This window comes from Panulirus ornatus, chromosome 38, assembly GCF_036320965.1.
Source record: "Panulirus ornatus isolate Po-2019 chromosome 38, ASM3632096v1, whole genome shotgun sequence".
In the NCBI taxonomy this organism is placed as follows: domain Eukaryota; kingdom Metazoa; phylum Arthropoda; class Malacostraca; order Decapoda; family Palinuridae; genus Panulirus; species Panulirus ornatus.
Genome location: NC_092261.1, coordinates 1,172,673 through 1,187,024, shown reverse-complemented (window position 1 = coordinate 1,187,024; position 14,352 = coordinate 1,172,673). Strand labels below are relative to the sequence as shown.

The window sequence follows — 14,352 nt, the reverse complement described above, 5'->3', positions numbered from 1 at the left end:
GGAGAATAAAAAGATGTTTTGGAAGGAGGTAAATAAAGTGCGTAAGACAAAGGAACAAATGGGAACTTCAGTGAAGGGGGCTAATGGGGAGGTGATTACAAGTAGTGGTGATGTGAGAAGGAGATGGAGTGAGTATTTTGAAGGTTTGTTGAATGTGTTTGATAAGAGCGGCAGATATAGGGCGTTTTGGTCGAGGTGGTGTGCAAAGTGAGAGGGTTAGGGAAAATGATTTGGTAAACAGAGAAGAGGCAGTAAAAGCTTTGCGGAATATGAAAGCCGGCAAGGCAGCGGGTTTGGATGGTATTGCAGTGGAATTTATTAAAAAAGGGGGTGACTGTATTGTTCACTGGTTGGAAAGGTTATCTAATGTATGTATGATCATGGTGAGGTGCCTGAGGATTGGCGGAATGCGTGCATAGTGCCATTGTACAAAGGCAAAGGGGATAAGAGTGAGTGCTCAAATTACAGAGGTATAAGTTTGTTGAGTATTCCTAGTAAATTATATGGGAGGGTATTGATTGAGAGGGTGAAGGCATGTACAGAGCATCAGATTGGGGAAGAGCAGTGTGGTTTCAGAAGTGGTAGAGGAGTGTGGATCAGGTGTTTCCCTTGAAGAATGTATGTGAGAAATACTTAGAAAAGCAAATGGATTTGTATGTAGCATTTATGGATCTGGAGAAGGCATATGATAGAGTTGATAGGGATGCTCTGTGGAAGGTATTAAGAATATATGGTGTGGGAGCAAGTTGTTAGATCAGTGAAAAGTTTTTATCGAGGATGTAAGGCATGTGTACGTGTAGGAAGAGAGGAAAGTGATTGGTTCTCAGTGAATGTAGGTTTGCGGCAGGGGTGTGTGATGTCTCCATGGTTGTTTAATTTGTTTATGGATGGGGTTGTTAGGGAGGTGAATGCAAGAGTTTTGGAAAGAGGGGCAAGTATGCAATCTGTTGTGGATGAGAGAGCTTGGGAAGTGAGTCAGTTGTTGTTCGCTGATGATACAGCGCTGGTGGCTGATTCATGTGAGAAACTGCAGAAGCTGGTGACTTAGTTTGGTAAAGTGTGTGAAAGAAGAAAGTTGAGAGTAAATGTGAATAAGAGCAAGGTTATTAGGTACAGTAGGGTTGAGGGTCAAGTCAATTGGGAGGTAAGTTTGAATGGAGAAAAACTGGAGGAAGTGAAGTGTTTTAGATATCTGGGAGTGGATTTGGCAACGGATGGAACCATGGAAGAGGAAGTAAATCATAGGGTGGAGGAGTGGCAAAAATTCTGGGAGCCTTGAAGAATGTGTGGAAGTCGAGAACATTATCTCGGAAAGCAAAAATGGGTATGTTTGAAGGAATAGTGGTTCCAGCAATGTTGTATGGTTGCGAGGCGTGGGCTATGGATAGAGTTGTGCGCAGGAGGGTGGATGTGCTGGAAACGAGATGTTCGAGGACAATATATGGTGTGAGGTGGTTTGATCAAGTAATAATAGGGTAAGAGAGATGTGTGGTAATAAAAAGAGTGTGGTTGAGAGAGCTGAAGAGGGTGTTTTGAAATGGTTTGGTCACATGGAGAGAATGAGTGAGGAAAGATTGACCGAGAGGATATGTGTGTCAGAGGTGGAGGGAACGAGGAGAAGTGGGAGACCAAATTGGAGGTGGAAAGATGGAGTGAAAAAGATTTTGTATGATCGCGGCCTGAACATGCAGGAGGGTGAAAGGCGTGCAAGGAATAGAGTGAATTGGAACGATGTGGTATACCAGGGTCGACGAGCTGTCAATGAATTGAACCAGGGCATGTGAAACGTCTGGGGTAAACCATGGAAAGTTCTGTGGGGCCTGGATGTGGAAAGGGAGCTGTGGTTTCAGTGCATTATTACATGTCAGCTAGAGACTGAGTGTGAACGAATGGAGCCTTTGTTGACTTTTCCTAGCGCTACCTCGCACACATGAGGGGGGAGGGGGTTGTTATTCCGTGTGTGGCGTTGTGGCGATGGGAATGAATAAAGGCAGACAGTATGAATTATGTACATGTGTATATATGTATATGTGTGTGTGTATATATATGTATACATTGAGATGTATAGGTGTGTATATTTGCGTGTGTGGACGTATATGTATATACATGTGTATGTGGGTGGGTTGGGCCATTCTTTAGTCTGTTTCCTTGCGCTACTTCGCTAACGCGGGAGACAAGCGACAAAGCAGAGGTATTCCCTAGGCCTGGAAATCCAAAGCTCTGGTTGTAATCGTTGCAAATTTAATTCTTACTTCAAAGAAGGAGGAGAGGAAGTTGCTCTGAACGGCAGACTAGAGTCTCTCACGAGTGTGAACTGTTTAAAATTGGAAATGATTACCGAACCTTGTAGACTAAATGATTACCGAACCTTGTAGACTAAATGATTACCGAACCTTGTAGACTAAATGATTACCGAACCTTGTAGACTAAATGATTACCGAACCTTGTAGACTAAATGATTACCGAACCTTGTAGACTAAATGAAAGTGGTAGATGGTGTGTATCTGGGCGAGCAGAAATCATACAACACTATCATGTACGTAACTTGGTAGTCGGTAAAGAAGGTGGAAAATATACCAGGAATAAGGAGATACACCCTCAGACGACAGAGATTCGTCTTAGTGGCATAAAACACAGGATGCTCGCGACACGAGTCTTGGATATGCCCTAGGGTCATGAGTGGCGTGCTGCCTGGGACCATCTGTCTTGCCAATATATTCAAACGACTTGCCAGGAAGGTTGGACTCGCACTTGAATGTGCTCGAGGATGATGTCAAGGTCATGAGGAAAGTAAGGAGAATTGCATCACCATACAACCTCTCAATGTTTGATCTAATACACAGTCGAGGAAATTCAACACGAGCAAATGCCAGTTTATAGCGATGGGACACAAAGAAATACTCTAAAAAAAAAGTTACCAAACAGGATACATATTGTAAGAACCTGTGTCGGCCAGAGTTTACCGGTCTCCAGAGCTTCACTTTGGGAAAAGTGTACAGGGAACCAACTGTCTGCTGCCATACATTACAATTACGTTCGAGTGCATCAATAAGGAAATATCAAATTGTTCACATCCAAAATCAGATCAATAATAAAGCAAATCCAGATGAAAGCAACAAAGATAAGTTAAGAGAGCAGTGCTACAGTGAAGGGTTATAGGCACATAGATCTGTCTACCAAGGGACAGTTACATGCGAGTTGATCACAACTTTAAGTTATTAAACTAGTTTGATGTCAAGGTGAACAATTCTCAGACAAATGCAAAAGAGTAATCAGATGCCTTAGTACGATATTTAACAAGAAACTAGTTAGAAAAATTGTTAATAGATATTCTTATAGAACAATACGTGGCGCGTTAATGGAATGAAATGAAAGGCATGAATGTTGACAAGATACAAAAGTTTAAAATGAAAAAGTTCAAGGGATATGTCCCCACGAGTGTAGAACTGCCTCACTGTATAGCACAGATAATTTAGTACGACACCATGGCTGTGGACTTCACCTGTACATCACTAATCGTAGCGCCTCAGTACATACTTGTCTCTTGCCACCACAGGTGCTGTTCATGATCTTTATGGCTATCGTGGCCTTGCTGCTGATCAACCTGCTCATCGCCATGATGGGCAACACGTACACGCGCATCGCAGAGATGAAGAACGAGTGGATGAGGCAGGTGAGTCTGCAAGAGAAAGGTGGTTGGGGTGAGTATGTACTTACATCTCATGAAAAAAAGGTAATAACGTATTTTGAACTTGATTGATCTAGAATTTTCCTACGCCAAATGGGTTGAGCAGGCAGTAAACAAACTCAGGTGTGAAGAGTGACGTGGCTGAGCTGGTTAGATTATCTCCAGTAAAGAGGATTACCGCGACCTCCGCTGGTGTGTTGAACTCCGCTGATATCAGCGAGAATGAAAAGGTGTTTGAGGTTGCATAGGCAAGATTATATATATATATATATATATATATATATATATATATATATATATATATATATATCCCTGGGGATAGGGGATTAAGAATGCTTCCCACGTATTCCCTGAGTGTCGTAGAAGGCGACTAAAAGGGGAGGGAGCGGGGGGCTGGAAATCCTCCCCTCTCGTTTTTTTTTTTTTTTTTAATTTTCCAAAAGGAGGAACAGAGAAGGGGGCCAGGTGAGGATATTCCCTCAAAGGCCCAGTCCTCTGTTCTTAACGCTACCTCGCTAACGCGGGAAATGGCGAATAGTTTAAAAGAAAGAAAGAAGAATATATATATATATATATATATATATATATATATATATATATATATATATATATATATATAGAGAGAGAGAGAGAGAGAGAGAGAGAGAAATTGTAGATGTAGCCAAAGAAAGGTGACAAGATTAAGAGAAGTTCCAATATCAGTAGTGTCCCGCTGGACAGGTGGGTCAGAATGTGACCATGCGTGGGTGTAGGAAGGAGCTAACAGCTGAATGAATAACGTCAAATACAAAATGGATATTGCGAGACTCGTGAGGTGGGGCTTGTGTGAGTGGGGTAGGGTGGTGAAATGTGGCCAGAATTTTCTCATCTAGTTTGCGAGAGTGATGACGTAGAGCAGTGTTACAATGTGGTGGAGAGAATCTGTTCTCTCTCCATCATGAGAACAACGAGATGTAACATTGGTGATAAGGATCCCGCGGTTTCTGCAAGGGTCCCGCGGTTCCTGTACCCCAACGCGGAGACACGTGTCTTGTGACCCCTGTATCCCACCCTAAAGGCACGTGTTCGACGGCTCACGTGCCTGCTGGTGGTTGCCATGGCCACGGAGAAGCCTTAACCCTTCCGTGTTCGGTTTCATCAAGTCTAAATAAAGACCAAGACCGCTACAATAACATCACCTTCCAATACTGGCGTAACTTAGGGTTTACACCAATCTTGGAACACACACACACACACACACACACACACACACACACGTATATATGTAAATAATGTGTGTGCGAGTGTGTGCATGTGCGCGAAGTAAGGGCATAACTAAGCAAAAGAAAAACAAAGCGTAGGTTTGCTATAAATAAGAGCGAGTGCAGTTGCAATGGGTGGAGGTGAAGCAAAAGCGACTGGAAACAGATTCCCAGCCATGGTTCGGGATCTGATCACAGAAGTCAGGAGACTGAGGGAGAGGCTTGGGTAGACGACTCACAGCTCATGACCAAATATATAGTGTCAGGAGACGGCACTAGCTGATCATCCCGAGTTACACGCACCGTACCTACCACATAAACAAGGATTGTGTGTGTGCGAGAGAATGTACGGAAGATATTTAATGCATTGGAAATAGAATGTTCGAGACCAATGTATCGTGTGAGGAGGTTGTAGAGTAATATATGACTGAGTAAGAGAGGGGCGTGTTAAGAAGACAAGTATGGTCGGGAGAGCAGAAAAGGGTATGTAGAAATGGTTCGGAAATATGTAGAGAATAAGTAAGGATTGGTTGACGAGGAGTATACACGTGTCATAAGGGGGTAGACCAAGCTGCAGATGGAAGGATGGGGCGAACAGATTCAGAGTGCTAGGGGGCCTGAACATGCAGGAGCGTGAAAGGCGTGCACGGGGTAGAGCGAATTGGAGCGTTATAGTGTATATGTACAGGGTGAGACTTGCTGTTTATGGACTAAACAAGGTCACATGAAGCAGCCGGGGGAAACTACAGAAAGGTACACGAGGCCTGATTATGGACAGAGGACTGTGGTTTCGATGCATCATACCCGACAGGTAGAGAATAGATGCATTATACCCGACAGGTAGAGAATAGATGCAAGCGAATGCGACTCTTCTTCATGTGTTTCTGGCGCGACCTCGCTAAGATAGAAAATGGAAAACGTGTGATTATATATATATATATATATATATATATATATATATATATATATATATATATATATATATATATTACTTCCGTATTCCATGTGCGTCGTAGAAAGCGACCAAAAGGGATTGGGAGCGGGGGCTGGAAACCCTCCCCTTCTTGCTATTCAGTTTCCAAAAGACAGAACAGAAGGAACCAAGCAAGGAGTCCTCATCCTCCTCGAAGGCTCATGATGGGGTGTCTGATCCTAATCTGTTCCTGGCGCTCTCTCTCTAAAGCAGAAAACTGCGATCAGGTATGAAAGATGAAAAGATATCTTTAAAGCAAACCCAATAGACATGGCTTCGGTCTACACTTGCCACGAGAACGTAATGCTCGAATTTGACAACGTGGTTTGTAAGGACACGAGATCAGAGAGGAAACCGCACTTTAAGAAGAGTCATAAATGTAGAAAAGCTACATAATCTTTTTGAGAACAACAATATATAGGTCATTAGCATAGTAGATCCTATACACCTACTACAGTGGAATTGCAACTGCAGATCACCAGCAAATAGATAGTGAAAAACAAATTTGGTTTAGAAAAAAAAAGTGGAGGAAGGCAAAACATGGAGGGAGGCGGGTCTGCACCCAGCCACCATCTGGAAGGCGAGAGTGAGGAAGGTATGGGCTTAGCGAGGCATGACACGACGAGAGGAACTCTGTAAAGAATATTGTGGAGAACACAGGGAAAAACCCAAAACTTTGTCGTAATTTCATCAGGAATTAATGGTCGGTTAAGTAGCAGTTAATTATCGTAAAATAGAGGTTAATCTGACCGAGCAAGTCAGAGGGAGAACTGTAGAAGGAGAAGGGAAATATGTTGAGAACCTCATATATTGCCAGCAACCTAAAGTTAATACTGGGTCATGCGAGACTCACCAGTGTGATGATGGGTCACGAATGGAAAATTATAAGGCAGAGGAAGTCACCGCTAAGTGACAGGGAATGCATGACCTTCATGCAGAAAACCCTTGACCAGCCATCACAAACCCAACAACAAAAAGATTTTCACTGCGAGATCCTCAGACCCGGTGTGGTGGGGTGGGCTGGGTGGGGAGGAGGCAGAGTGTCTGCGTCGTGTCAACATGGCCCCACAACGATAACAATATAAACAAGGGCGAGAGGACAGTAGTTTGTAACGATGTTTACACAGTAAAGGAGAACTACAAACATGAAACACAAATGAACTGTGAAACTTTGTATTAACTGGTGTCGCCTCTCGTGTACTTCAAGTATTTGAGAAAAACATTATAATGGAAGATGTGTGTGTGTGTGTGATGCGCACGATGAATGATTCAGATAAACATTAACGGAGGAGTTACCTCAGAAGCAGACGCTGAAGGTGGAAAAGACTGTCGTAGGAGCAGCCTAAGCATGTGTAGGAGAGACCACGATAGTGCGATGGAGTAGTGGGCGTGACCAAGGCGGGAGTATCACAGCTTCCCTTTAAACTAGAGGATTGAAGTCAAACGTCTTAAATCAAGCGTGGCCACCAGCGGACTCTGCCGCAGGGGAGTTCCTCTACGGTGTGGCTCCATCATCTTTCTTCTGCTGGAGGACTGCCACCTTCACCCACGCCTCACCATCACCTGTAGGGGGAGGATGGGGGAGAAGTTAGTGAAGAAATACCTGGAAGGAGTGATCGTCGACCTAACCTAACCTAATCGAGAAATAATGTATTAGAGGAACGTGTACCAGGCAAGACTCGCCTTATAGTTTTTAAGAAAGAAGTCAAAAACGCTGGAGTAAGATAAGCTTGACCAGCAAAAGCAGTGCCATGACACGAAGCAAACAGTTAAGAGAATCTTCAGTTTTGACGGTCAAGATGCAAGACATACGGCAAACAACGAGTTTTAAACTAATCCTTATCGACAAATCAGTTAACTGTACACACTCATATATGCCAACCTTCTACACTAAAACCATCAAAACTTAATTCTGGCCTTCATGTTTTCCATGACGTGAAGAATTCGTTTTCTTCGAGCGTGTGAGAACGTTGGTGTGCCGAGTGTGTGGCAGCGAGTGCGTGGCCTCACACATTAAGTGGGTTCCTTTGGAGATAATTCTCCAAAGGAACCCACTTAATCTGCGACTCATTACATAGAGGAACGGTGACCCCGTTGGACCAGAGGCCAGTCAGTCCCTCACTCACTCACTCACTCCAGCCAGAAACGAGTCATCCGGAAGGAAAACAATAGGTACCAACCCGCCAGCAGCGTCACCTGTAAACTTGTTAAGATCCCTGGACAGGAGGCAACCCACATAGACTTTCTCGTTTCTCATTCGTACATTATTGTTGTATTGTAGGTTCAAGTATATGGTCAGGAACACGTTAAGAAAACGGTTACAAACATGTAGCGAGGATAACTACGTTTCATGGAGGATGTGGCCAGATTATAGAAATGGCCAGTGGAAGAGACGGTAGACGAGTGTTGCCAACACAACTGGCTACGTCTCAGTACTGGAGACGGTCACAACATCCACCTCTCTCTCTTTCCCACACTGGGCATTACGATACACACTGCACATGGGGAGCAACACCACCCACACTCCCCACAGTGGGCAGTACACCCACCACACTCCCCTACACCGAGTAGTACACAACCCACATTCGCATTTCTCCCCCACAGTGGGCACGGATCGTGCTGGTGGTGGAGCGAGGTCTCAGCCCGGAGGAGCGGCTCAAGCACCTCATGACGTACTCCCAACCCATGTCTGACGGTCGACGTGCCCTCGTCCTCAGGCTCCACCTGAACGTAAGTACGTCACACACGACTCCTGCTCTCCTCCGTGTTACTGCTGTACTGTTCTAGCTGTTACTGCTCTTAATGTTGCTGATGCTGTTCCTACTGTGATCTGTTGATGTACACATTGTGTACCTTAGTTTTTCTATCAATGTTTACTCTAACGTTTCCACCAGATACTTTTAATCTTTCTCTTGTCACCGTTACTCAAGACAGACCTTCAAACATCTCTCTCTGATCTCATTATTTGCTACAGACATTTGTAATACCATCAGTTAAGTTCTATGTTCCAAGAATATTTTGGCACATCATTATGCATGATGCGTCTTCAACACTGATCGCTCACTTAAAAGGTAAATGAACTCCAAGTAAAAAGCGACATCGATATTTACTTCAAAAATGAGATATCAGAACCGACTGTCAACTTTATGTCGTCATACAAATACCAACTGACTTGATTATTCATGGATGCAAAATCAGGGCATCATCTCCCCACACGACCTGGTACTTTAGTATAAACCAGATCATCAGGGAATAAAGGCGTATCGGGAGCATCCCTGGCCGGGCGCAGGATATTACTGTACGAGAAATGATATTCTGCTAAGACAATATCAGATAAAAAGACATCTGACGAGAGAGAGAGAGAGAGAGAGAGAGAGAGAGAGAGAGAGAGAGAGAGAGAGAGAAAAAAAAGCTATATAAAATGAATATAGGCGAGTGTGCGAGAGTGGAAGAAAGTGTGAGGGGTGCGAGAGAGTGAAGGCACGAGTGTGATAGTGCATTACATTGTATGGGTTCCTTGTAAGACTGATCCACGACCTAGGTCTGAGGTATGTACGACTTAATATCAGCGATGCACACGTATACAAAACACTATCAACGTGACTTGTGTATTCCTCCACAATCATCACCTAACTGACTGCCGACATCACCACCCGGCTACCCTGCCACCACCTTAACTACCCTGCCACCACCTCAACTACCCTGCCACCACTTCAGACTAACATCACTTCCCGCACACTTCCATCACTAGCACCAGTAGACAACCACATCCACTTGTGTTCTTCCTGTATGGTTATGTATGTTCATGTATTACGATTTCTGTCTTGACCATTCAGTGGTCGACAGCTATGATATCCAACAACATAACTGCCCAATTCCCGTTTTCTTTACTAGAGACTGTCCTTCTCGTCCGCAGGATGAGGAGCGGGAGGAGATGAAGGATATCATGGACATGAAGCGGGTCCACCACAAGTACATTAAAAGACGTAAAAACCGTAAGAGTCTCTACGAAGACTCGGGCAATCCAACCCCGAGGGATCCCATGAAGGAGTCATTGAAGGTCTAGATTCCCTTTCAGCTGCTCTTGTAGAGAGGTCAAGGTGCGGGGCACTGATGGAGAGGTCATCATGAGGTCAAGATGCGGGGCACTAATGGAGAGGTCATCATGACGATGTGCAAGAAAAATCAAACAAATGCAAAGGCCAGAGTGGACGTGCAAGAATATGATGATCCCAACACCAAACCTGAAAAGGACACTGGTAATGGTCCGTGGGATCTGCTGCTCCAGTGTGAAGGATCTTAAGAGTGAATTTAGCATCGATACTAAGATCAAAAGTTTAACTTGAGGAAAGTTACGGCCAGAATGCATTTGGAAGAGTTCAAAAGAAGTTTTGAAACGGTCACTTGCACAAGTAACGTGCTGGAGGTTTAGTATTCTGCTTTTGTGAGATAGTGAACACCCCAGGGATGTAGGAGTGTCTCCTCTCATACTCTACTACAGTTTTGAACGATGTAAAACTTTTAAATTCTATGTTTAACAAGCGGTAGACTATCAAACTAATGTATGGAAAAGCAAAAGATTTTCTATTTTGTAATCTTTACTTCTGAACTTGAAACCAAGTACAAATCTTTCAACCTTCGCATATTAACATACGTCAAATTGTAGTGCAAACATGGCCTCATGTCAGAAAGGTAGGAGAGTTTTGCTGCTAAAAAACCAAATGATCACATATTATTTATCTACTCGATACTCAGGTTTGGTCCTGGAGCTACATGATCACTTGCACTACAATCAGTATGTAATCTTACGAGCATCTGTAACGAGATATTTACTGTGGCAACTTCATTCCTGTCTAGAGTTAACGAAAGTCACATTTTAAGATTAATAATAATCCAATAGATAATTATACTATTGTCCCTAATCCTGCTGCTTACTACTCCTGCTGATGATATTGGTAATAGTGATAAAACAGACTTTCCTTCTGTTCTCACCACCATAGTACGGTAGCTACCTGACGTCATGAAGCAGGAAACCAAAGTTACATGACCTTACATCACCACGAGTGAGGACTGGGGTCATGTTGGATGCTCTTCCGAGGTTTTCCTTGCCACTCACATGATACCTAACCCTAGGAAAGTTTCAGATCTTCCTAGAACATAAAGTTTCTACATCACTATAAACTCTTGGGAGGTGTTAGGCGTCCGTCCCCGTGCAAGACTGTGGAGAGTGAGATGCTCCCTGGATCGCCCCAATCGTTTGTGTACAGCAGGTACGTACCCTTGAGAGAGACTGGAACATTCGAGAAACCACTAGGAACTCTCCACCCCAGGGCAAATATCCCTTAAGAGTTTTGTAGCCCCTAACACATGGTAGCTACTCCTAGAAACTGCTGCAGAAACAAGAAGACATCTCGAGATATTTCTAACCTTGTATTTTTTTGCCAAGTAGAAAGACTTTGCAGTACAGAAGAAACCCCTCAGGTCATCCTAGTCTCCTAGGTATGGTAATTACCTCAGAAAATACTATATAGGAAAGGCCTCATAGATGATGCTAGCCATTATAAAGCAATAGTTATCCTTGAATAAGACTCAGACACAGGAGGTGGTAGCGTGTATGCTGTCTCAGTAGAGAACTTTTTTAAGAGACTAATAGTGAAATCCAGCATAAGTTACTATGGTGTGGTATGTAAAGATTAGTGCAAGATGTCAAAATAGTATTTATGATAGTTGGTGTGTGGATCTTAACTTTAAAGAATGATTGCTATTCTCTGATTTACTATGTAAAAGATACTTCTCAATAAATAGATACTTTTAATAAATCAAATAACCCGTTCAATTGTCCTTCCAAGAATTATCTATGTTCCAACCTCTACTTTGTCAGAAAAATGAAGCATTGAAATTCTAAAGTTGTGAAGATGTATGAAGGGATGTGGCAGCGTTAAGTGCTTATCTGCTTCTAACGAGCATTTGAGGATTCCAGAAGAGTGTCGTCACCTTAAAAACTCATCACATATCGAATGGATCATAACCCCACGTGATATGTGCGTGTGAAATTACCTACATATACTGTGGTGGTAGGAAGTATCACGCCCGTAGATGCCCATCTATTGAAAATTCTCTAAAACCGTACATCATTTTACTGTTGATCTGCTGTCCGATGTGACGTATTTACATTTCGTTTCTTCCATTCATCCAATAATCTTGTACTTGATCAACGACTCTAAATCCTTCCTTGTACTTTTTTTTATGTCTTGTGGTTGTTGTATGCCCACATCTTCCTAAGAACTGTCTACCACATACATCATATCAAGGATAAATCTTGTGATCGAATCCGGATACAAGCAATGTACCTGCCTCCCCTTCTGTCCAATATACATCACAACCGCCTGCGTGACCAGATTGGGTTAGGTTGATTTACGTTGCGGTAATTATAGACACCATCATCAGAAGCTACGAAGAAAGGAGATTAACCATGCAATACCTACATTACAAAATCATTGAAGGTTTCGACAGTCTCATTCTAACTTGAGAGATTCGTCTGATATCACTCGCAATGATGGGTAGCAAAAGCTTTACCTTAAGTGAAGCGAAGAACACTTACATTAAAGGCATTGTCAACGCACTGAAGGATTTACCAACTGTAGTACTTGAAAGCAGCACCATCCATATGTATTAGGAAAGACTGACATTATCGACACCACCTTCGCTGCAATTTACAGGTGTTCCTCACCAGAACATCAACACATCTTTCTACCACATTAATCCACAAGTTTGTCTTCTCTTCCACCATCACAAACAGCCTCGTTAGGAACCAGTGGTCCGTTATTACTTATATTCAGTAGAGAGTTTGTGTGTAAAGCAAAAAATCTAGATAGTTGAAAATGTTACTTGAATAATTTATATCATAAAAGCCCAACGTGAAACGAATAACAGAAAATAAAGACAGTTAAGTACGACTGATAATGTCCAACAATCCTCCCTTATCTAAAATACATCAGTACGCGACGTTCATATTCATCATAGAGAATATTTACCACCAAAAATCAAGATTCTAATATTTGCAGTAGACAAGATTTCCTACCAAAGCTTAAGTTTAAATATTTACAATAAATAATATCTACCAAAGATTAAGTTCTAGCATTTGCAACAGAATATCAAACTTAAAACACATTTAAAAACAATTGGACAGTTCTATTCTAAATCTTATATAACTTAAAACTTCAAGAGTCCATACCTTATTATCACTCACAATGAGTTGGTTCCTGTAGTGTGAGCAGCTGGCTGCTGGAGGCGTTACTGGCCGACACGGAGCACCAGGCTGCCCACGTCGCCACGTCATTGTCAGTAACCGTCTATGAAAGACAAGACAGGAAAGCGTGAGCTCTGGTTGCTTTACTTCTGTGTTTGGGCTACAGATGGCGCTAATAACCATTGCGTATGTTGTCTCCTTGTTTACACAAACAAGGAGTCTGTTGTAAGATACATTTTGATTGATTAAATCTCTTATGAAACTTATCTAAATGAACCAAAATCATAAATCAAATGATGAATGACACCTACACATTCACCAAATATTCACCATCACAAAACAACCACATGTGCTCCAGGGTACAAAGGTTTATTTGTCTACGTAAATATAAGATTATACTGAAAAATATGATTAAAATATTCTAAAACTTAACCAAAACATGTAACATAGCTAGCAACATATACTTACAAAATATCACACAAGAATATCCATACAGCCACAAAGCAGATGAAAGTGTCCTGCATTATGGTGGTTGTTACTGGCCATGGCCTCCTCCTGTCTCAATACTGACTCGTTTTCGTGGCCGTTCGTTACTTCAAACTGAAATTCGTTAAGTGTTTTCAGCAAAATTTTATAAGCTGGTAAACAAGTCACAAATATTTTTCACAATTGTACAAAAACTAGTAATGACATCAAATGAATATTAATCTGTAGAGAATAAATGTAGATAGGATAGGAATAACATGATGTCATGATAACTGAAAACTATATGTAAGTGTGGCAAGGTTAAGTCAGTCAGATTTACCTAATTCTATACAATGGTATGTGTTAGTGTTATTTATTTCAGGTTTATGTTGTATGATATGTAGTGAATCAAGTATTTGATGCTTATTTCATTGTTACCATGTTAATGGTAACACGTTAATCTGTTGTCTTTGTTACTTATTTACCAGTTTTACAAGTATATGTTTCTAGTTATCTTGTAATCTGAGATGTTTCGGTTAAGTTTTTGAATACTTTTAATCGTATTTTTTTGTATAATCTTATATTTATGTAAAGTTAGCCTTTATACCCTGGAGCAGATGTGGTTGTTTTGTGACTGTGAATATTTGATAAAAGTACAATATTAGGTCAATCAATTCGGCAGACGTAGTCAGTAGCAGCATTAAGGAGAGTCCTGTGTGCACTGCGCTGGTGTTGT

General features: G+C 42.1%; 1 protein-coding gene and 1 long non-coding RNA gene across 9 annotated transcripts in view; one reads left to right on the top strand and one right to left on the bottom strand.

Moving 5' to 3' along the window:
• Positions 1 to 13,102, top strand: part of nan (transient receptor potential cation channel subfamily V member nanchung) — a 98,115-nt gene extending 85,013 nt beyond the window's left edge. For 2 of the 4 annotated variants that reach the window (XM_071684322.1, XM_071684323.1), the window contains 3 exons: positions 3,557 to 3,673; positions 8,507 to 8,632; positions 9,819 to 13,099. In XM_071684322.1, coding sequence (XP_071540423.1) covers positions 3,557 to 3,673; positions 8,507 to 8,632; positions 9,819 to 9,968 — 393 coding nt within the window. In that variant the 3' untranslated portion in view covers positions 9,969 to 13,099. Of the gene's footprint in view, positions 1 to 3,556; positions 3,674 to 8,506; positions 8,633 to 9,818 lie in introns of all 4 variants that reach the window. The other 2 variants (XM_071684324.1, XM_071684321.1) reach the window with 2 other exon arrangements.
• The window catches only part of LOC139760766 (uncharacterized), a 27,944-nt gene extending 13,592 nt beyond the window's left edge, over positions 1 to 14,352 (bottom strand). Inside the window, exons 1-4 of one of the 5 annotated variants that reach the window (XR_011715402.1) lie at positions 13,620 to 14,352; positions 13,137 to 13,254; positions 7,199 to 7,465; positions 3,503 to 3,679 (exon numbers count right to left, since the gene is read on the bottom strand). This is a non-coding gene — a long non-coding RNA (uncharacterized lncRNA). The remainder of the gene's footprint in view (positions 1 to 3,502; positions 3,680 to 7,198; positions 7,466 to 13,136; positions 13,255 to 13,619) is intronic. The other 4 variants (XR_011715404.1, XR_011715401.1, XR_011715403.1 and 1 more) reach the window with 4 other exon arrangements.